The following is a 23,853-nucleotide window of genomic DNA, read 5'->3' on the forward strand; positions in this document are numbered from 1 at the left end:
AGCAAACACAGTTTATCATGACAACTGTTCATCATTTAAAACACGTCCAGAAAAAGGCCTGCTGACAATCCACCGCGAACACGTGCAGACTCACCTGGACACACCTGCCACCAAACTGTTACCTTTAATGTCTCGGTACGAGTCCGGCCTAACGAACACTTGCAGCATCAGTTCCAGCTGGTTACATGCAAACCCAGTTATTCAGGTAGTAAGTGTGAATATTTTTTAGCTGTTTCCAAGTTTAACATATTAATCGTTTCGGTGTTTCGTCCTTTCTTCTTGTGCGTAGAGGTTGACTGATTCAAATAACCGTCTTTAAAAAGGTAAAGACTCTCTTTGTTCCAATGACAGAGGATTATGTCTCGTGTGTTTTGCAGTCACAGCCATAATCGTCCCCGTTCTGCTTCCTCATGTTTTTCTTGGTGTTTCAGAATCCAGAGGTCTTTTTTACTGATGGTTAATGCGTAAAACAGAGAAGGACGGCGCGGCCTGTGGAGCTGCACGACGGCTGAAACGACAGGGAGGAGCTGGCAGGAAACTGGCAGCTCATTTGTCCTTTTCACTGTTTCCTTACAAGGACGTCCAGCCTGTAATAATCACAAATAGCTCTTCTCACAGGAGAAATCACTGATTATAGCTGTGGAAACGACATTCCCTGACCTCCTGCTGCAGAGTTAATCTCACGCAGCCACGACTGAAGGACTCTGAATATGTTTGCATCGACCTCGCGATGCTTTCAGTGCCTTTCTGTTGCTTCTTTACTTTTCCTCATTCAGTGGCATGCAGAGGTTTGGGAACCTCTGGTCAGAATGTCAGTAGCTAGGCGAGTTAAAGATGACCTGATTTGGCATAAAGTTAAAGATGACTAAAGAAAGTAACAGAAAGGAAAAGGGCCTGGAGCGACAGTTTGGGCTTCCTGCGTGGTCAGTACTTGGTAACACATCACAGCCTGTGAACGGTTTTTGTAGCCAGCTGAGAGTCTTTCAGGTCTTATTTTTGGGAGATTTTTGTCCATTTTTCCTTTCAAAAGGCTTCTAGTTCTGTGAGATTCTCTGGTCATCCTGCATGCTCTGCTCTTTTGAGTTTACCAGTCGGGGGCCTGTGAGGTCACTGCAAAACCTTCAGCCTGATCCTCTTGAGGACTGGGAGGTGTGTTTTGGGTCATTATCTCGCAGCAGGAGCCATCCTGTGACGGTGTGATGCTTGATTGCAGAGTTTGCTGGTATTTAATCGAATCCATTCTTGCCTTTACGAGTGAAACGTTGCCTGTCGACTGGCTGCAGCACCAGCCCAAAGCCTGATCCACCCCCCCATGCTGAACAGTGGGAGAACTGTTCTTTTCATGAAGTCCTGCACCCTTTTTCTCCAAACTTAGCTTTGCTCAGCTCTGATGGAGTTAAAGTTCCATTCTAACTCCATCAGCCCACAGGACTTGTTTGTAAAATGCATCAGGCTTGTTTAGATGTTCCTGAATTTTGTGGTGAAGCGGGAAAGGTTTTCTTCTGATGACTCCTCCAGCCCCCAGCAGAATCCAATGTTTTCAGATGTCTTGTTCAGTGCACACAAGCTTCAGATGCTCTCAGCTACATCAGCAGCAGTGTTTGATAGGTGCATTTGAGGTCTGGACAAGTGTGCTGTATGTCCACACACGTCAGAATACCTGCACCCACTGTGGTCTAGATGAGCCCACGCATCAGTGGTGTCCTGACCAGGGTAGAACACCAGGAACTGAGATCATGATATTTTCCTGCAGCTCACCATGATTTAGGATCTGTTTCCCAGGAAACACCTGCAGAAACCTCAGTTTTTTAGTGTGTCTGCTTCTTTTAGTGTTCACTGCTGTGACACCAATAATAAATCAGGGCAGAAAATTATAATAAGTTTAATTTATGGAGACTTTTGTGTCTAAAACCTTTATTTTTTTGGTTGGGATTGTTGAGAATCAGAAACTGTGATATTTTCCTGGGAAGTCAAACTTCAGCTCATGGGCACATCCAGGTTACCTGACACAAGCTGAAGCTGATCGATGTCAGAAAAAGGTTTCTTTATCAATAAAGTCAATTCCAGATGAAAAAAATCCAGTTCAACCAAACCAGGAAGAAAAAACAGTGATGACTATTTCTTCTTTTTCTATTTAACAGCTCAGTTGAACGTTGTGAAGTTCTTCAGAACAGACAGCGGGCGCTCTGCTTCCTGTGGATAATCCATCAGTGACGTCTTAATGCTGATAGAAAATGACTCAAATTGCTCTGTTATTGTTTAATATTTGTTGTATTTAGCAATCATTGGCCCACCTGAAGTCTGTTAATTATCCGTGCAGTCTGAGGTGATCACCTGTCAGTTCATCGCTGAGCCTGTGAGGCTGAGCACGGTCTGTTTCTCAGTTTTACTGTGTGAACAACTCTCCAACTCTGTCCTCGTGACGCACGTCAACACTCGACCCCGGAGGCGTGAAAGAGCTCTTCACAATCAAACAGAGCCAGTTCATCACACAGAATATCTTCAACCACGTGTAAACACCGTAGATGCATTTCATCAACACGTTATTTAAATTAGCCGCAGTCGAGGTCATGAGTTTGAGGTGAAGTGCTGAATGAGATCATCTGGAGGTGACTGGATTAAAAACCGGAGGAGTAAACACGATCATGACCCCGACCCGAAGCCTCCGAGCTGGAGGAGCTTTTCTGGATCCTACTACCTACTACTGCACGTTTAAAGAGCACTTTATTTCGCCAGCTTTGAAATGGAGCCGAGCTGTTCATGAACTGTGTGAAGGAAAAACAGTATAGGTGAATCTAGCTCCTCTTAGCAGGTAGCAGTTAGCATTTAGCATTAGCTAAATGGTAGCATTGGAACTGTATTGTCTTCTTCTGTTCCTCTTAGCAGGTAGCGGTTAGCATTAGCTAAATGGTAGCATCGGAACTGTATTGTCTTCTTCTGTTCTTCTTAGTGGTTAGCATTAGCATTAGCTAAATGGTAGCATCGGTACTGGCCACTACCTGGAGCATCTCTGGGTCAGTTGAACGTGGCGGTGCTGTTTGGATTGTGTAGGAGCAGTGTGAACTGGCACTGGGGGGGTTGACTCTGGGACGCCGGAGTTCACCGCCTAGCCTCCTGTAGGTGTTTCGTGGGACTAAGTAGGCGAAACACCGTTGAAGGGAGGTTTCCACCTGATGACCCCCAGAGACGTGTTAGGAGTCACTGCTCTTTGGCAGGTATAGAGGCAGATTAGAGCTCCAAGGTTCTTCACTGAGAATGAATCCTCTTTTTGAGCACAAGGATCTTGTGTTTAAATTAACTTAACTGTGTGATGAAAAAAAAACATAAAAACGCATCAGAAATGAGCAGTTGACCAATGAAATCGGTTCCTATTAAGTGACGCAGCAGGTGGGACAAACGAGACAGAGGCCTCGTCCACGTTGTGAAGTGAATGATCTGAGTCAGCAGCACAGGCAGAAGCAATCAGAAACAGCAGGACAGAAACGATTTAATGGTCACATAATTTTCCCTTTATTTATTTATTTATAGATTAATACCCAACAATTAGCTCAAAATTAGTAGATAAACAATTACTGTACATTGAGAAGCAAAAATACAATTAGAAGTAGGGATCCACCGATACATATACCTGAGTCAGGTATTGGGTTCCATACTGTGTCCCATTCAACCTCGCCCGATACCACAGCGCCACCCTCTTGTCAGCAGGAGGAGGAGCAATGGCAGCAATTTGGAGATGTTTTAGCAATCATGATGATGATGATGATGATGAAGGTAGAGCTGATCTCGTCACATCACAGAAACCTCATTACTGCTGCATGTATTACTCACAGGTCTTCATCATGACTGGACCTTCATGTTGTCAGGATTTACATTGATCATCAGATTTCAGCTGATGTTCATCTGATAGCAGATGTGAGTCAGTCAAAGACAGTTCACTGTATTTAACACAGTGTGAGTGTTTGTGTATGTGTGATTATACAATCACTCATGATATATGTCTATAATACACATTAGAGTATCCCATTGAGGATCAGGCTTTTGGAGTATCTCGATTCGGACTGGACTTGTGGAGGACCCTGTTTATCCTCTGTTGTTTTTAGTTTGTGATGTTAGGATCAGGTTTTTGGAGAATCCAGTATGATATGTTCAGAGACCAGAGTCTGCCTGGCTCCACATCCACCTTCAGATGTGTGTGCTCCACCTGTGATCACGCTGGTGTATTTACAGCTGACTACCTGTGTCCAGATCAGCTGAGAGTGAACTCAGATCACAACGGAGAAAACAGCTGACATCACATGACAGAAGTGAGAGTGAGAGACTCTCACCTGTGTGAGACTCAGTCAGGATGTGTGAAAGCTCTCAGCTCAGGTGTAAAACTTCTATTAAAACCAGGCTAATTTTAGGTTCTCTTGCTTCTGATTAATAGAATAGAGTTTTGTCAGGGAATGTTTTTTGCTCAGATAAATAGATAGATAGACAGATAGATAGACAGATAGATAGACAGATAGACTTTATTTATCCCAAGCTGGGAAATTGCAGAATATTTATATATATATAATATTGTGTGAACTCTGACTTTAAGGACGTCGTCGTCGAGCAGTGATGCTGTTTGTGTCACCAGGAGTCGCCTGTTCGTATCTGAGGTGCAACAGTTCACTGTGACTGTGATCTTTTTTTATCTGAATTTGGACAAAATCCTTTCAGGATCAGGAAGTTACAACACGGACTTAATTTAATGCTGATATAGCATGTTACCATGCCAACACTGACATACTGTACTGCTGAGTCAGTAAATTGTACATATATGTGTGTATTTTCTCGTCCTGGTCTATAGTGCTAATTGCATGGCCTGTAATTCTGTGATCTGCACTAATGGTCCCGACCTGGACACTCCCCAACAGGTCCTGGTCCAAAAAAGTAAGCTTCAGTGTCTGCGGCTCTGGTCGTCACCACCTCGGTGCCTGACTCCCCCAAACGTGGGTGAAGCCTGGTTGCTGAAACCCAGCTAGCTGTCACTCAAAGGCCGTGCCCATAATTATACGTAACTTTAAGCCTTGATATAATTTAAACAAGTGACTCATATAAAACTCACCCCCTGCAGTCATGAACTAGGAAATTAGCATCAGAGACCAAAACAGTTTCTGTGTATCAGGCTGTAAACATGTTGATTTCTGCTGTACAGTCGGGCATCTTAATGTGGGGGTCTATGGGGACTGGTTTGCAGTTCTTGGCACTTCAGCATCGGCTTGGTTTTTCAGCCCTGAACGTTGCTGCTTGTATTTCACGAGCTTTCTTCACTTTTTTTAGTCTAATGAATAAAATAAACTCACAAGACGTCAAGACAGGAAATATTCTTACACCTGTTTTCCTTATTAAACAGAAAAATAAAACCGCACACCTTCTGAATTCAAACCAGCTCAATTCCCAAGAAACCTAACCAATAACATCTCGGTGGTGCTTTCGGTCATTACACTTACACCAAGGTCTCCTCTCAAATACGTAGCTCTGATCTGTTCAGAGACATGTGACACAAGGTTGGTCTCACAAACCTGTGTGAACACAATGTGAAGAGGGATCCATTTAAAACACAACTAAGTAAAGCTCAGTCTGATGAATCGCAGGTAAACTGTCCCTTTGATTGGATTTTTTTCCCCGCTGTCAGTTGACCTCACCCCTCCACACACACTGAGAGTCTTTCCACTAAAGAAGTGTTTGAACAGGAATATTTCCCCCAATTACCAGGCTGCGCTGGTGAATCACCAGCGATATTGTGTGAAATCGACTGAGGCGTTTCTGTGAGAAGAACACCATTAGGAGAGAAAGGAGCCCATTATGTTGAAAGGAGAGGCTGAGAACAAGAGGGCGAGGAGGAAGAGCGCTGCCGCCGCCTCCTCCATCACTGATTCTCTCAGAAACAGACGCACGGGTGATAAAACATTTCTGTGAATGGCACTCGTTTAAGAAAGGAAGAAACTCTCTGCAGACTTGATCAAAGCGACAGAACGTCAGCGTGTCGCTCCTACACGGCCTTCATCAGCAGAAACACTCGTGAATCTGTGATGAGCGTGTCGATTAGCGCACCGAGTGCTGCTGCTCTCTATGTACAGTACATGAATCTACTGTCTGCCTCTCGTGGTCTGTACATGTGACATTTCTGCACTGATGGTTTCATTTGAGTCGCAGGAGTGAGCTTCTCATCATCATCAGCGTCACACCTCTGTATCTGCAGCAGCGAGGGTCACATGACATAAATCTTGTCATCGTCCCAAAGCCTCGAGGATCCGTGCAGACGTCCGTTCAGACCACCCAGAATGAACGACCGTGCACGCTATACATGCTTTAAAATAAACGGACTGCACATGTGCACGTGTCTTGGGCGTGTGTTTGCACATACACTCATTGGAAGAGCTTGAGCTCTGCTCTCTGCGCCGTATTTGTCGGCGTGCGGTTTGGAACATCTGACAGTCTTCTTCAGCTCCAGCCAACATGTGGAGGAGAGGCTGAAAGAAACTGATAAATGTGCTGTTAACGAGCATGAAGAGCTCCACCTATTGATCTACTTTAGCTACTGCAGCTGCCTCGGTGGGGGCACGTGAACTCTCCGTGATCTGATGTGCACAGACTCGGACTGTCGTGTCCACCGTGTACATGAACTAAATGCTAATATCAGCGTGCAAACACGCTCACGATGACGGCGCGTGTGCTCCACGGGCCGAGCGCCGCAGCGCTGGTCGGGCGTGATTTCCACCCGACCTGAATCAGCTGTGCGGCGCAGCGTGTGAACAGCACACACCGATACACACGTACAGTCTTCCACATGGCTTGCTATTGATGACCTACTGTCGCCGTCAGCTGTTAAAAGCTGCGAGAAGATGAGATTAAAGTTCACCACGTCCTTCGCTGCTGCTCGCTTCCTTAAACCGGACTCGTGAGCTCATGTTTGTTCGTGTTTTGTCCGTCTCTCCTGTTTCCAGCCCAGAGTTACTCATTACTCATCATTTCTCCGTTATGTCTGCACAGTCTCCAGCACAATGTTTACCTGGTCATAATAAGAAGAAACTCTATTTGTACAGCACCTTCCATCAAACAAAGTCCACACTCCAGCTGCTTCCACACAATAAACATAAAAACAGGGAAGAACGTGAGATCAGCTCGAGGATAAAACTCGACGATAATAGCAAAAACAAGAAAAGTAGAATAAAGAGGATGTAAATCTGAGTGGGTCAGTCGTGTTGAGCAGAACAGACTGGTTACCTCTGCTTGTGTCTCATTACGTCTTCCTGCTGATTCTGCACTTTTCTTCAGTCCCTGCTGCTCGCTCACAGATGTCCGTCAGTCGATTCTGAACGCGAGCGTTAGAGGTAACGTGGACGTTCAGGAGGATCTGTTTCACCCGGTGGCTGCAGGCCAGGCTTCAGTAAAGAAGCTAGTGTGTGATGCAGGATGGTTTCGTTCCTCCACAGTGCAGGTCGAACAGAAGTGGTATGTTAATGCCTTTTTTTATCTCAAACTAGAGCTTTCAGACTAAATATATTCCACCTTCACACAGGTGACTGTTACCTGTTCAAGGAGGCGACAGCCAGCTCTGATCCCTCAGTGTAACTCTGCCACCACAGTAACCGCAGCAAAGCTTGCAAAATAAGGTTGATTTCAATCAGAATAAGAAAGAAAACCCTCAGCAGAGAGGTTGAATATTGTTAATTATTATTATTATTATTAAGTTGTGCACACCGCATGAATGAGCAGCGTCAGTATTGGTGGACGGGGGGGATCCTTTACTGCCTCTTTTGTTTTCTTTAATGGCCACGTCTTCAGATTGTGTGGAGAAAGTTTGAGCCATCGATTGTTGTGTTCACACTGTCATCATGAGCTCCTCGGTTTTAGCGCTCACGCTCGACCGACTGCACATTTCCGTGTCACTGAATGCTTTTGGGGGGTCGCGCGCTAACGCAGAGCGCTCTTTACGCCCACTCTGTTTCCTGTTTGGTGAGCACAGCTCTGAGGAAGAAGACTTCGTGTCGGCCCGCGGGCTCGAATCTTCCCCGAAAACCACCGACCGCAACAGAAATGCTGCTCCTGCTGGCGGCGGGGGAGCCGGCGGAGCGTCGCTCCAACAGCCGAGCGCTCAGATCCGCGTTCACTCCGACGCTTCATTACACAGGTCTCGTCCGTGTGGAGCTTCGGCTCGTGCACAGATCATTTATTTAGATGATGCATGTTGGGTCAGATTTATCTCAGTGTGAATGTGAGTGGGCGGGAGGCCTAATCAAGCAGCTTTTATTCTCCAGCATTGTGCTTCCTGACAGTCTGTTTCAGCTCTTTATCAGCCGTTTGATCAGAAAAACAAATGTTATGTTAACGAGCTGCTGAACGGACCGGACTTCTCAGGGCTCAACCTCCACCTTCTATTATTCATGAGGAGAAAAAGGAACCAGAAAACTGAGAGGCAGAAGTAGATCCTCCCCAAACGCTCCAGTCGATGAAGAGGCCGTTTATTGAGTGTTGATGAACAAACTGAGCTTTATTTGATCAGGAAGACTCACTGAGCTCAAGATCTCATTTACAAGAGGAGCAAAGTACAGATACGGCGCCGTGAAGGACGGTTCAGGGACGCAGAGCAGTCATCACACGTCAGTCAGAGCAGTCACGGATGTTTTGTGCTCTAGTTTGAGTTTTTTGTCGTAGAAACCTGCATGTGACCAGAAAGCTTCCCCAGTTCAGAGCTGCTATGACGAGCTTTTGACGCTTTCCTGCTCCGTGATGCGGCGCCATCGTTGTTCCCTTTGAACTCCAGACGGCAGGTGTGATGAAAACACGGGTCTGCTGTGATGAACTCGCGGTGGTCGATACGGTGTTCTCATTGACAAAACTTCAGGACGTTTTTTGATTTCGTTCGCCGTCCTGCTAGCGGTTCCTGCCCGTTAAAAGGACGCTTCTCCTCGGCGCCGTCGCCACGTGCTTGCTCGTGGTGGAATCGTTGGCTCTCTGCAGATGAAGAGTTTGGTCCTGACCTGCTCTGTGTGGAAAGTGTCCTGAGGTGCTATATAAATAAAGTTGAATTGAATGTTCGTGACAGTCACAGTGTGAAATTGTTGGACGAAACAAACGGGACACTAGTGATGAGCTCGTTCGTCCATTCTTGTCTCAGGATCAGTTTAGTAGCTGTTCTGGAGCTTTCGATCACTTGATTTTCATCCTCAGATGAGGTTTGCCCAGTTGTCATGGAAATGCTAAATGCTTTGAGCACTTCAAGGGCTTCTCTCAATGTTGGCTTGAAAGTTGAACTTCCAACGTCAGGAATATATTTTTAAGCTGTTGTAAGGCTGCCAGCGCTCTCTGCTGGACAGAGTGTGTAACGCGGGGCTTCCCACCATGATTAACACGCCTCACGTGAATTAAAGAGCACCAGTGTCAGAAGACATTATCTCACCTTCATGAAATCCAACATCAGGAAGCTTCAAGAAAAACAGTTTGACTAAATCACGAATCAAAGGCTGATTGTTTAAACCGCCGTAACTGCATTGATGACAAGCCGAGATCCTCTGAGACTCAGCCAGAGACAGACTGATACTCACATATCAGTGATAACATGTAATAAGCATGTCTATATATCTGTTGGACTGTAGCTGTGATGAATGAATTTAATCATGATTGACAGATTATTCACTAATGAAAACAGTCCCGTCCCGTCGGCTCAGGGTGCATCGAGGTATTTAATGTGAGATGAGGTGTTCTTCAGTCGGTCACATCTCCTGTTCCCCATCCCGTTGATTTTCCAGCACAAAGAGCCCCGCTGTCGAGTTCGGCCGTATCTGTCTGGCTTTTAAAAGCCATTTCCTGCTGCTCCATAAAGAAGCCAGTGTGAAATGAACGGTTTCTTCTTCTCAGCGAGGGCACGAGTTTTTTTGGCTGCTTTATTGAGGCTCGGCTCGACGAGAAGCCGTGGAAGCCCAAAGCGATCTTTTGAATTTTAAGGAATCCCTTTTTGCCGAGCAGCCGAGCAGCACTAATTCCTTGAGACAGCGGCAGCGGCGTCTTGGCTGCCTGGCGGTGGGCGGACGGTGGAGTGTTTAGTTTTCATACAGATCAAGTACTTACAGAAGCCGCCACAGGCTGCTCCACTCCGCTCCCTCGGCCTCTTTAAAAAGAAAATGGTTTGTTTGCAGGGGAAGCTGCAGGGAGCCATTTTCTGTCAGACAGGCCCATCGCTCTCAGAGCGGTGGCCGGTGTGTCCTACGGTCCCTGAACACCCCTGTGCTGTGCTGATGGCGATAATGCGCCCATTATACTAAATGTGGTCTCAGCTGAGTGATCTGATTGGTCAAAGAGCTCAAAAATCTCGCCACAAAGCTCTAATGATGCTGCTGATTCTCCTGCTCTCCGTTGCTATGCCAACTGTTTTAGTGATGCTTAAGGCGTGAGGTGATTTTCTCTTTTTTCTCCTGGGCTTTTGTTTCCTCTTAAAAAGGAAGTGTTCTCAGATAATCTCGTGCTCATGAAGAGAAAATGTCTCTCTCGATAATAACACAGTGCGCTGTCGTGTACTTTCTGTATTTCTGTAAAAGTTTGGATGGGAAACATCTGTAGCGAGCGCCAGTATGACATCTGGGTTTTACCACAGATCCCAATTAAATACTCTTTGATTTTTTAGCCACCTGTTGATGCATTCAAGGTCACTCCGACATTGGAAATTTGAAGAGTGAGCTTTGGAAAAGAAATTGTCAGCAGGGCTGAACAACATACACAATCTGCAGTTAATGAGCTGAAATATGAATCACACACACACTCTCAGCGGCGGAGCGGTCCTTTAATTTGAAGCACTGGTCTGGAACCAGCCTCTGATAGAGGTCGACGACGAGGCATTTTGGCAGACGATGATTCAGAGTGCCTTCTGTTTTGCACAGAAGACGTACATACATAATGTAAGGCTGATTAGTGTTAGTGTTGACCATAAACTCGATCGTCACAGCGAGCGCCTTTTCAAACCGGCAGAGGCATGACTCGTACGGTGAGCGGCGAGTCCACTTTGAATCCGTCATATCCAGAGTAACGTGTCAACAGCTTCACCATGTGACCGACCCACAAGCAGTCCAACAGGAAGCAGCGTGAAAACCCACGGAGAAAATGTTCTGTCCAGTGTGCCGGCTCTGTCGACCTCTGTCGCTGTCTCCATGTTTTTCCTGCTCCAAACTGTTCTCTCGGTGGACCTCGAGCCTCCTTCTGGTTTTGTCCTTTCCACCACTCAAACACAAGAGCATTAGTGAGGTCCAGCACTGATGGTGGATGGTTAGGTCTGGGTCGCAGTTGGCGCGATGGATGGGGTCGAGGCTCCTCTACGCAAAACTGGGAAAAACCATTTGCTGGACTTTTGTGCAGAGGTGTTACAAGGACACCTGGCCGCCATGTTGGTCTCCGTGTGGCTGTCTGAGAGTCTGTTACTGTCTTTTTGGGGACACCTGGAAGACATTGTCACTCGTATCATATCTCCTCCCCAAAGAAAAGAAATCTGTGCTTCAGCCATCAGGATACGAAACGAAACTGAAAAACATGAATGAAAATGAAAACATACAAGTTTTTTTTACTGTCAGAAGTTGAAAGAACTGCAGCACCAACCTGAAACCTGAATCTCTGCTCATTGTGATCACACCTGGAATCAGAGGATTTGACATGTGACAGGAAGCCGGACCGGGCCGGATCAGAGCCGCCGCTACACGCCGCCGCTGTCTGTCCTCTGGTGCTTCTCCACAGCTCTCAGCTCTCTCCACCTGCTTCCAGACACACTCGGGGAGATTCGGCTAAACTCTCGTGTAGCTCTGAGAAAACACAGCCAGACTCCCCAGTTCTTAGGGCTGTTTTCTTCCGTCTCATTCTGCTAAACATCCACGTCTCCGGAGAGGCAGTGAAGGCAGCAGTCCAGCAAACAGAAACCCCGACTGTTTGCTCTCATTGTTTGCTTCCTGCCACGCTGGGATTTATATAATCTGAATAATGATTCATGCTCAAATATGATGTTTTCTTAAGTGCTTAGAAAGTGCTGCTGAGGAACTAAAACATGAACTGAAAGAAAACTTCTGGTCTTCATGCATCAACTGAAACCTTTTTTATTCCAATGAAGGTAAAGAGGTTACTCATGTCATGGCCACCACAAGGGTCAAGATATTTTAAGTCTTAATGGTCGGTATTGATAAAGGATGATTTGTGTCTGCTGGATGATGACTGACTGACTGATGCTGAGGCTAAATGCTGCTACCTTAGCTTGTGATAAATCTTAAATTTAAGGCTAGCAAACCCGTAACCTAGCGCCTCTCCCTGTGTGTTGCCTTTGACACGGAGATGTGACCTAAACTTCACTGTAATCCTCTTTGATGAACTCACCGAACTCCCTCTGGACTTAGTCGGGAGCCGTTCCGTCGGTCCAGTGGGTCGGCCTGCAGTTTCTTTTTGTCTCCAAACCGTCTTCCTCGTGGCGTGCCCAATTCCTGCTCAACCCAAAACTCTCCCTGCAGAAGTGAGACTCCTGGCGGCTAATGAGCCATCAGCTCCCAGAGCGCCACATCAGTCAGGAGCTTGTTTCTCTCAGCACCCTGAACACCACCTACCACCTACACCTACTGTCTGCCCCCGCCTGCATCTTCCCATTGACTTCCATTGAATTCAGATGTCTTTGCATTCAGTCTGAGAACAGAAGTGTTTAACATCTGTAACTGTTTATACATTTTTGTATCTATGTGATTTTTGCTATTGCTATTTCTATCGGTCGCTGCCTGTAACATCCTAATGTCCCCAACAGGGGATTAGTAAAATTTATCTCATCTGATCTTATCTTAACAGCTTTGTTACGATTCTGGAAAATAAATAATTTGAATTGGAAAGCTCACCTGCGTAGGTAATTAGAAGACACAGACATTGGCTGTTGCTAGGAGACCGGACATGAGCAGCAGTCTGTGGTGACTGTTTGTCAAACCAATTAGAGATCATTTAGAGGCTAACATGTACTCTTGGTGTGCCAACGTCAAAAATCACCTGAATGATAAAGAAATCTCACGTTTTTCCTCTCACCAGGTCTTTTCGTCGTAGAAGTCTTTCATTGTTACTAAAAAATGTCTTCATCTGATTAAACATCCTCAGATCCAGACTCATTTTTGATTTCTTTGAAGTCACGTAGCCAGCAGAGCGTCTCCTGTTCGGCGGCACCATCCGGTTATGAGGGCATAATTCCAGATGAAAGGATCATTCCAGATGATAAAAAGCCTCCATGTGAGTGGGAGCAGCTCTCCAGTCCTCCCAGTTCGTCTCTCAGCTCTTCGTGTGGATCTTCAGAGGAGGAGAGGCCTCAGGAGATCAGCTGTTAATCCACCCTGACACTGGCTCAAACTTCACTCAGTATACAGAGAAAATGGGTTTAAAAGAAGCCACGGCTTAAAGCGGATCCACTTTCTGAGGCCTCCTCTTCCTTTGCAGCGATAATGCAATTAAAGGTCATAGACTGTGTGTGTGTGCGTGTGTGCATGTGTGTCTTTTATTGACTGAACCCAGTCATGTAAAAACATAAAGTTTTCAGGGAAACATCTGAACAGAGTGAATCCCTCTGACACTTGATCACTGGAGCGTTAGTTGATGATGAGAGTAAGAAAAGATTTCTGTTGACTGCAGGCTCGACGTGACGGAGAGCCGAGAGGAAAAAGAACCAGGTCCACAGAGCTGACCGTACGGTTGCTGCTGCTTGATAAAACCAGGTGAAGTGTGAACCGTGTGACGTAGCGTTCAGGTGAACCCTTCTGGAGCTCGTTCAGTCGCCGTCAGCGGGGAGCGGATCCGGCCGGTGTTGGGTTAGATCGGTAGCTGTATGGAGATAGCTAGCTGGTGAAGAAAGTGGAACATCCAACAGTTAAAGAGCCCGATGCTCTCAGGGGTTGGTGAAGACCAATCCAGAATATAAAGGGGACTAAATATTGGACTGACATTCATCAGGTAGACAGGAAGTGAGCAGCTGTTTGCTAACATGCAGCATGTGTGACCTTCAACTTCGACTTAATGGAAGCCATTTTTATTTAGATGACGGTGAAGAGGTTACTTATCACATGATCCCAACAAGAATCAACATATTTCACATCTTTCTCATCCGGTCTGTTGATGGGAATCGACAGGGATCTCCTGCTGCCTCGTCAAGGACCAGATTCTTAAGTCTTCACTGTATCACGTTAATCTGAGTCTCAGATTAAGAGAAGTCCAGAAGAGTTGAGTCCAGGGAGCTTTATTCTCTTTACAGAACAAAAAGCCAGAGTAAGTCCTGCCGGACAAAACCAAACATCTGCTCTGAACATCACCTTTTAAACTATTATCGGGGGGCATGGCCGTATGTCTCGGCCACGTCCCTCCGCTATCAGAGGGACGTGGGGGTTTTCCCCCTGGCACCACTATCTATTGGGATCTTAGGGACTCTCCAGATTTCTGGTTTGTACTGGTTCTGGTTGTCTCGCTTCTGGTGTTTTATGGGTGTCCGGCCAACTCTCAGGTCATTTTTTAAAAAACAGAACAGAACAGAGGACGACTCGCTAAGCAAACAGAGATCAGAGTCAGTAGACTCCAGTAGATTATATTTACATGGACCCTCTTCAGGTGCCGGTCTTCCCCACGCTCCTCAGTACAGAGCAGGTGGACAAAATCTTGTCCTCAGATTGACACCACAGAATCTTCTCCGGGGTCGGTGGAGACCAAACCAGAGCCTTGCGTTCATCAGGTGGACACATCAGGACGATGGTGTCGTCAGTGTCTATAGAGCAGGTCCCCCGTTAATCAGATCGACCTGCGATTAATGTTGGACGCGTCGGTGTCAGACGCCGCGCTCTGAGTCTGTCCACGTGTCCACGGCAGCCGTCTGAGGAGGTCAGTGGGTGCACGAGAGGCAGATTTTAAACGCTTCCTCTCTGCACTGCTTGTTGTTCTTCTCGTGAACACTTGAAATGAACTGTGAAGTTTTTATTCTCTGAGAACTGAATGTGTTCTCTAACGTCCTCCTCTCTCTGCTGCCTGGCTGTTAAAGATAAAATGTTTCTCATGTTTTAATAAGAATTTCTTCTATTTGACCATCAGCTCGGGGCCTTCCTGAGGATCTACAACCTGCGAGCGATCCCAGGATCCAGTAAGGTGCCTGGCCTCACCAGCAGCCAGGCGGAGGAGGTGGATCACCTGGCTTTTCACCTGCACGGAGGGACGGCGTACGGGAGGGGGATTCGGGTTCTTCCAGAAAACAGCCCCGACGTTCAGGAGCTGAGGAGGTACAACAGGAAGGAGGGGTTCAATGCACCTGAGACACCTGAGGCTTACAGTAAAGTTTAACACCTGCCTCATCCTGCACACTGAGCTCTGCTCTGCTTCCTGGTTCTGGTTCTGGTTCTGGTTCTCTGCCAGTGTAGAGAAGCTGCAGCCGGCTGCCATTCATGTATTCAGAGGTTTAAAAGTTTGAAGCGTTGGGTCGAGGGGGGAATGTTCAGAGGATTTAAAACTGTGCTGCAGTGTAAAATAATCCAGTTAATTCAGGTTTAAAACCAGTCCGAGTCCTCGCGTCCTTTTCATTTTTGAAATGTGGATTCAAATGAAAAACTGCAGCAGAATTTGATTAATTTCACCTTTTACATTGTGTCCACTGTGTTTATGTGTATGTGTGTGTTTGTGATTATTATCATTATTTCCTTCATGTGTGTTGGCGTGTAGAGTCATCGAGGCCTTCCCAGACGATGGCGAGCTGAATGACTCGGAGTTGCTGGAGATCTGGAGCACCCCACCAGAGACTCCACCAGGTACGACTGGACGTTGCTCATCAGTCTTTGTTTCTGTTCTCGCTGGACCATCTTAGAACCTGTTAGTCCACTGGATGTTCTCCTCAGGAGGAATTATGGTAGTTCTGTTGATCCTTTCGCTTCTCATTTGGTTTCTGAGCAGATATCCGCCGTTAGCACTTAGCTCAAAGCGCTGCTGTGTCGAAGTCTCTCAGAGCTGCTAGCGTGGTTGTGTATGCTAACACTGTAGCGTGAGCAGCACGTTAGCGGAGCGGCAGCAGCTTCAGTGCTCCGTCTGTGTGGACACGAGATGCGTTCAGGGACAGTCCGCTCACAGCCAACACGCAGCCGCTGTCGTCACGCGTGTAAAACAGACGTGAAGTGAAACGCCTCCTGTGCAGGAACACTGTTCGTCCTAAACCTCCTTCATAGCATCCGCTCGCAAATGACTGAGGAGGAAATTCAAAATTCAAAAAGAGGGAATGATGAGCGGTGGTCTTCGTGCTCGCCAGCAGCTGCTCAGACAGACCAGTTCCTTCTCTGTGGAAAGGACGGGCGGATGGGTCGAAGCTGCGGGAGCTGCTGCCATTAGCAGAGGCTTCTGAAAGCCCACGCTTCACTGGGGATATCATAAACAGTCCAAACTTTGTGACCTGAGGGTTTCCACGCAGACAGAGGCAGCTTTAAGAGACCTCTCCGAGTTCAGACCTGCAGGCCTGATGTGTGTTGTGTAACTCTGAGTGCATGAAATGTTTGAGATGCAGTTTCTCTGCAGGAAGAGCTTTTCTTTTTATTTTATTTCACCTCTTTATCAACACAGCCCAGTTCAGCTCTGCAGAGACTAACAGCCAGTTCACATCAGAAGCATGAAATGAACTCACTGCGTTCTTACTGTGCAGGACGTTCATTAGAAGTGAAAGCAGTTCATTCTCTGGTCTTTCAGCTGTTTCTCTTTCTCTGAGAGCTGCTTGTTGGTGAAGTGCCTGATTCTTGTTAAATATCACTGCCTCTGCTCAGTCTTTTATCAGCTGAGCAGTTTGGTGACGCTTCTTATTGATTTGCCGTTTCCTGCGTCTGTTTCAGCCACTGATGGTTTGTGTGTTTCTGGTCTAGGTGCTGAGACGGTGGAGTGCAGCACAGGTAAGAAACAGGACGCAGGTGGTGTCAGGATCTGATCTGGATCAGTGGATCAGGGTTCTGTGTCAGATCACTTCCTGGAATATCTTTTAAGTAACCAGCAGCTTGCAGCACTTGGTGATATGTGTTGTTCCTGGAAAATCCTTGGATCCTGGAAACTTCTTCACATTGACTTCAGTTCACTTCTGGTTTTCATGATGTTTAATGGTTTTAGGATCATTTGCTGTATAGTTTCAGTCCCGTTTGGAGTGATTGATTTATTCATGCTCGGAGCATCCAGAGTTTTCAGGAGTCGGGTTGTGTAGCGTGAATAAAAAGCTTTTCACAGTCGATGAAAGTCGCTCTGCTTGTGTCTGAACTGTGTGTCAGAGAGAAGCTGCGGTCACGACATACAGCCGGCGACGCTGTCCGAGCTGAAGCGGTCCGACCCGGGGCGAGTTCACCACGTCAGGGTCCGCCTGAGGTCCTACGAGCCCCGCAGACTCCACCAGGCTCTGAAGCTCTACTGCAGCAAGTGCACATCTATGTAGGCCCACACACACACACACACACACACACACACACACACACACACACACACACACACACACAGTTTTAGAGACTTGATGATCCAGATCCACTGCTCTGCTCAGACCGCTCAGTCAGGACTGTTTTCTGATTGGTCTTAAACTCAGGTGCAGGTGTGTGGGTGTGGTCACTGTGGCTGCAGGTGTGTGTGTGGATTTATCCCAGAAAGAAGCTTGTGTGTGATGTAACTTCAGCTCCAGACGTGAAGCTGTTAGATGTCCTCTGACTCTGCTCTGTGATCTCAGGCAGGACGTCCCGGATGATGAACTGGTGGCAGGTCTCTTCTCTGAGGCGTCCAGGGACTCCAGACCCTGCGGTCTCCCGCCGTGGGCGCTCTCCGGGCAGGTGGACGTCCCCGGAGATTCCCCAGGATCCTCGACGCGAGCGCTGGGTGTCCACCTGTCCACGCAGCTCATGTCCGAGGGCAAAACCAAGGAGCTCATCTTCCTCGCGGGTAACGAGTGCGAAGTCTGTCGTTTTTCGCGCCGCCGTCAAACCCGTCGCCCGCTGACAGAGGCTCTGGTGTCTCGCAGGTTCCACTCTGGAGGAAACGTGTCGACTGGCGTCCGGCTACCAAAACATCGTCCCTGTGAGGTCATCGGAAGGTCACCTGACGCTGCTCGACCTGTCTGCACCTTTCCTCTTCAGAGGCAGGAGGAGATATTACGGGTCAGACATGAGCTCGTCACATCAGTTAGCTGCTAAATGTTGTAAACAAGCAGCCGCGTCGGCTGTTTTCACGACTTCTCACTAGTTTACTTTGTCACAAATTCTCCTTCTGAACGAGCTTTCAGCTGCTGTTCAGTCTTTCCTAAGCAGCACCTGCAGCATCACACACCTGCACGAGGCAGCGACTCAGCCGTCTTCAGTCCGACCCACTAACAGACGTGGTCGTGGACAATAACTACATGTCGTGATAATAACGTACAGACGGCGGTCAGCGAGCCAACAGCTGCTTGTAGCATCCCCGGTTGCTGAACTGATGGTTCACAGCATCTTTATTTATAACTGTTGCTCCAATACTTCTTCTGAACACACCGTAAGAGCTAGGAAGTAAATAAACACAACAGAAATATTACTTTACCATTCTGATTTTAAAATATGAATATCTTACCTCCGTCCCTTTGAGTCTTACAATCTTCCAATAATATTTAACCACAATTCAAATAAATTTTACTTTAATTTAAAGCTGAAATCTGAAAATGAATTAACCTTGCTATTTAAGTAAAATCATGAAATGACCCTTTTTTAACCTGTTCTTACAATTACTGACAATCTCCAATAGAGTACTATGAAGTAAGCACGCATATATAACCTGAAATATTTACTTACAATCTGCCGCAATACTACAACCTAAATCATACAAAAAATGTGCAAATCAAACAAATTCTCCCACATTTCATATTAATTGCAAGACTAATTCTACCGAAGAATGGCAGTGACGACCAATCTCGATGCATCATGGCTAATATAGCAATTTAGCTAGCCTACACATACGAGCCTACTCGATATAAACTCTGAACAACTTCTCAGAAAAGGCATTAAAACGTGACTCAAAGCTGCTCACAAATGACAAACACAGACAAACCTTGTGCCCTTTTCAACCAGGTAAACAAAAGCGTTACGTTTTCCCTCATTTGGAAGAAGCACTTGTACATGTTTACCGTCATATACGTCTTTTGTACTTCCTACCGCCTTCAAAATAAAAGCACCCATTTTTAGAACTTAACCAAATTAGACAAATCAACAAAGATCACAAGAAAACATTAATAAACTGAACAAACGCCACCATTTAGGTCATTTACACTGCTTCCTGAACCAGAAACAACCACAGCAAAATAAGAGGAAAATACAGGCCGGGGGCGGCGTCTCTGCAGAGAAAAACACCGCCACGCGCTTCTAGTTGGTCATGCGATGTTTGAGTGTACATTCACAGCTTCAGCATCCGGCCACAGATGCTCCATCCAAACGACGTTCTGTGGCTGTGAGCTGAAACTGAAGCTGTCAGGACGGGCCTGACTGAGGTGTGTGTGTGTGGGTGTGTGGGTGTGGGTGTGTGGGTGTGTGTGTGTCTTAGATGCAGGCAGTGCTCTGAGGCTGCGCTGAGGGAACCGTGTGCCGAAGGAGTCGAGCTGATCAATCAGGAGATCATTGCAGAGGGTGAGAGAGACAGGAAGCAGCTCACACTGAACTGTCTGCGCTGTGTTTTCAGCATCGTCTGCCGCCAATTCATGTAGCTTTAACAGAAGAAACCATCAGCAGGTTGATCAATAGAATCAGTTTGTCAGATTTAGCCAGTTTAAGAACCTGTTCTAGCTCCAGCTTCACATGTTCGGCCCCTTTTCCTGATAACCACCTATAAACCACAGTGTTATTGTCTCTGGTCTGCAGCTCTCGGCGTTCAGCTGCTGCAGTTCATCCTGCTGATGAAGCTGGAGCTGCAGGACGCCACCGACACGCTGGACGTCTTCCTGTGGAGAGACGCCGTGAGTTTCAGATCACACTTTAAGTCCGGCTCAGTCTGGATCAGAGATCAGACCACAAGGAGAACAGAGTCTGAGTCCCAGTTCATCAGAATGATACAGGAAGTGTTATGAAGGTTGTTGTACTGCTGCCTGACTGTGGGTGTCACAGCCTCTCAGACCTGGACTCATTGTGGTGAGGGTCCAGACAGACCTGGACTCATTGTGGTGAGGGTCCAGACATGAACGAGAGCGTCTGAAAGGAAAAATGAAAGGAATAAAAACATAAAACTGCCTGAAACAGTGTTTGATGGTTTGCGTCTTTCATCAGGAGCTGTTCTTCGGGATGTCTGCAGAGGACGTAGCAGCCAATCAGGAGGCTCAGGACAGCATCCGTCAAATGATGGACTCCCTCTGTCCACCAGGGGGCAGCACCGGTACGTACTCCAGCAGCTTCTTCGCTGATGCTTTCTGATCTGTTGTGCTGAGTCAACGTGCAGGTGACGATTACAGAATCAGAAACATTTAAATCTAAAAGGAAGAAAGAAAAGAACGATCACTCTCAAATTTTCATTCCGTCTTCAGGTTAAATAGTATTTTCGTTGCTTTCAGAGAACTTTGGTCTTCGTGTCATTTTGTTTTTTTTATGTTCGTTTTTGTTTCAGTCGAAGTTTCAGGAAGCTGGATTAGAAGTTTTATTGGATCTGATGGTTTAAACTGTAGCTGAAGTAATGACTTCGTTGAGTAATCAATCATCTGTTGTGACAGTAGGTTCACTGTTTCAGGAAATTTTAAATCTAAAGATGATTATTTTTCAGTGTTTTTTTTAAATATTAAAAACGTATCAGCAGAAAAGTTGAACATGAAGAGAATCTGCAGTTCCAGCTCTGTTGTGTAACAACAACCATCAAAAGACAGAAAGAAATGAATAATCACCTCGTTTTCTTTGTGTTTTAGTCACTTCTGGAGGACTTTCAGTTTCATTCTGTTTTTATTTTCAACATGTTTTAGCTTCATTTTATTTTTTCGCTGTATGTAGGAGATCGTTTCATAGAGGGGGGGGCGAGGCGGTCCCGTCCCAGTCTTGGAAGAATGACTCCCATCCCAACACGTCCCCATGTTGTGTGTGTGTGTGTGTGTGTGTGTGTGTGTGTGTGTGTGTGTGTGTGTGTGTGTGTGTGTGTGCAGTGAACGCACCGCAGAGACAGGAGAGATTAAAAAAGAATAAAAAAAGACAACAGAATGACGAGCACGAGGTTCAGAATAAAGAAAGCAGAGTTTTTCATGTTAGAGCTGCTCACTCGTCCATAAAACTCAGCTGTCGTTGTCATGATCACCGTCCCACCCGCTTCCTTCCCAGTCAGCTGATGAATAGTGAGACTGACTGCCATCCCAGAGGAACCCTGAACAGACGTCAGCCTCTGATGTGATGTGCTGCTGACGTGTTTGAAGCTACTGAAAACGTCTCATCAGGGCTAAAGAGCACCGTCCAGACGTCCAGTCAGAGAGATGACGCTGTGAAACAACACAGCCCGGTGTTGTAGGTTGCTACGGCAACACACAAACACGGCACGCGGTGCGAAGGCAGCGAGGAATCTCACAGACAAACTGTTGAGCCCTCAGCTGAAACGCCACAGAGCGGCTTCGTCTCGTTCAAATGAAGATACCGAATCAGAAACCTGAATATGAACGCACGACGGGCTCAGCGTCGCTGTGGGGAGCTCTGGAACGTCTGCGCTCCGACAGCTGTCGCAGAGAAACACGTGCAGATGCAAATACCCGCATCACGATGCATCGCCATGTATCGTCTCTGTGGGGGTGGTGCGATCAGGTGTGTGTCTCTGTGTCCTCAGGTGTGTTTGTGTGTCCTCAGGTGAGCGGCCGTGGCTCGATTTGTGTCTGACAGTGTACCAAGCAGAGGGCGACGGGGGACAGAACCAAACCTGCTATCAGATCTGCCAGACCTCCATCACCAAACCCTCGTCCACGCCGTCGGACCCAGCCTGAACCAGCTGCAGGTCAAAGGTCACCGGTAAACAAGAGTCCTGCAGAAAAAAAACTGTTGTTGTCATTTTTTAGGTTTTGGACTGATGACATTAAAATGTTGCTGTAAAAATGTATAAAACTTCTGACTTTCCTGCGCAGCTCCCAGAGCTTTTTAATCACTTTGTCAAAATAAAAGAAATTCTTCTTCATGGGGTTGTTGGTGTTTGAGCAGCTGCAGCTGCATGTTAGCGTTTAGCTCAGAGCAGCTAGCACGGCTGTAAACTCCGTCTTGCATTCAAACATGTCACAGCACTAACAACGGCTCATTTAATTCTACTTTGGCCTTTTTCCCAGAACAACCTGGAGGACACACGTGAGACACAGAACAGAGTGAAGTATTGACAGGAAATGTGCTGCAGTTAACTAAACTACGATGCTTTGCTGGATTAAAATGCAAAACCCCGAGAAACACTCAAACTGTGGCTATAAAATAAAAACTGCAGCAGCTGAGTCTTCTGATAGGTCAGGATTATTGTGTCAGGTGACTTGATAACTATCCTCGTTACATCATATGGAAACAACATGAAACTGCTTCATCTGCCTCCTGCAGGAAAAACACTTTAAATCCTGTGAAGGACTTTGTCCTCCAGGTTTTCAGGACTGATCTGTGGTGTTACTCTGCCATCTGCTGGACGTGATGATCCTTCATTGATAAGAACTGGATCCAAAAATAATGTGTAGGCACATCACAGAGCAAACAAACAGTGAGTACAGAGAAGAAGAATATCGATCCTGTCTTTGTCTTCTTAATGTTTGTCCTGGTGTCTGCGTGCTCTGCTTGTCCAGACAAATGATGGACAGCGTTCACTTTGGAAAAACCCACAGGATTAATTCTAAAAGAGATTTACAGACGTGGTTTGAGCAGTTACAGTCTAAAGGCAGCTCTGCTTTCAGAAGACACGTCTTTAAACCCTTTAATAGTCTCTTAATGTTTACATGCTGCAGATCAGATTTGTGCTGGTGTAACACCGTGACTTTACACTAGATGGCGCAAAAAACCTGTAAATATTTGTTCTGACATGAAACTGTGGGAAACAACATTTCTTTACTGGAACTTGGACTGAACACCAAACAGCAGTTTAACTGTTAATGAAGCAGGAGAAACTCCTCTTTGTCATATGTATTCCTATAATTAGTCTAAATCCATCAATAGGACAGTTTACTGTGCTTCATTTCCTTCAATATCAAAATTTGTTTGCCTGTGTCTGACAGTTGCATAATATTAATGTTATTTGGGTTGCTATAAATGCACCACTAAAGTACAGTTTATGGAAGCCTTTGGGGACTAATTCATAAAATAAAAATGCAATGCAATGTTTCCCTTATTGCATATGAGTGTTGTCCGCTTTGGAACAGGTTAAATGGTTGAAAATGAAATGTTAAACATCGAACACACGTTTCAGTACGTGTGAAAATGCTTGTTGGATTTAATTTCTACCCACGGAACTCGTGCAGAAATGGAAAATTGTAATGTTATTGTTTTCATTTTAATTTAACAGTTCTTTGGTGAGGAACAAGTTTCTCTTCAGTTGGAAATAAGCAGCTCAGGTTCAGGATTGTCTTTGTGACCTTTTGTTTCTTCCTCTTTTCTGCTTGAGGTTTTTGAGGACAAATCATCAAAATGATCCAAACTTCTAAAAATATTTTAAATCAGGAAAAGTTTGTGTCGTCAAAAAAAAACATCCACATAAAAAATGAGTTTGACGGTGTAATTCATCACACCATCACAGTTCAGTGTGTTATCGAGTTCATTATCGAATCAGAGCAGGTTTGACAGACTGCTCCCTCCTCCTCCTCCTCCTCCTCCTCCTCGTACTACTCTCGGGTCCTCTTCTCTCTCTCACTCGTAGCTCGACGTCTCC

General features: G+C 46.2%; 1 protein-coding gene across 4 annotated transcripts in view; it reads left to right on the forward strand.

Annotated features, from left to right (window-relative positions):
• Window positions 1-23,360, forward strand: part of pot1 (protection of telomeres 1 homolog) — a 59,738-nt gene extending 36,378 nt beyond the window's left edge. For all 4 annotated transcript variants that reach the window (XM_041938971.1, XM_041938972.1, XM_041938970.1 and 1 more), the window contains 10 exons: window positions 15,094-15,278; window positions 15,715-15,800; window positions 16,893-16,919; window positions 17,286-17,442; window positions 17,729-17,937; window positions 18,017-18,152; window positions 19,561-19,643; window positions 19,875-19,969; window positions 20,277-20,382; window positions 21,819-23,360. In XM_041938971.1, coding sequence (XP_041794905.1) covers window positions 15,094-15,278; window positions 15,715-15,800; window positions 16,893-16,919; window positions 17,286-17,442; window positions 17,729-17,937; window positions 18,017-18,152; window positions 19,561-19,643; window positions 19,875-19,969; window positions 20,277-20,382; window positions 21,819-21,952 — 1,218 coding nt within the window. In that variant the 3' untranslated portion in view covers window positions 21,953-23,360. The remainder of the gene's footprint in view (window positions 1-15,093; window positions 15,279-15,714; window positions 15,801-16,892; window positions 16,920-17,285; window positions 17,443-17,728; window positions 17,938-18,016; window positions 18,153-19,560; window positions 19,644-19,874; window positions 19,970-20,276; window positions 20,383-21,818) is intronic.
• Window positions 23,361-23,853: the final 493 nt, after the last annotated feature.

Source organism: Chelmon rostratus, chromosome 6, assembly GCF_017976325.1.
Source record: "Chelmon rostratus isolate fCheRos1 chromosome 6, fCheRos1.pri, whole genome shotgun sequence".
Lineage (NCBI taxonomy): Eukaryota > Metazoa > Chordata > Actinopteri > Chaetodontiformes > Chaetodontidae > Chelmon > Chelmon rostratus.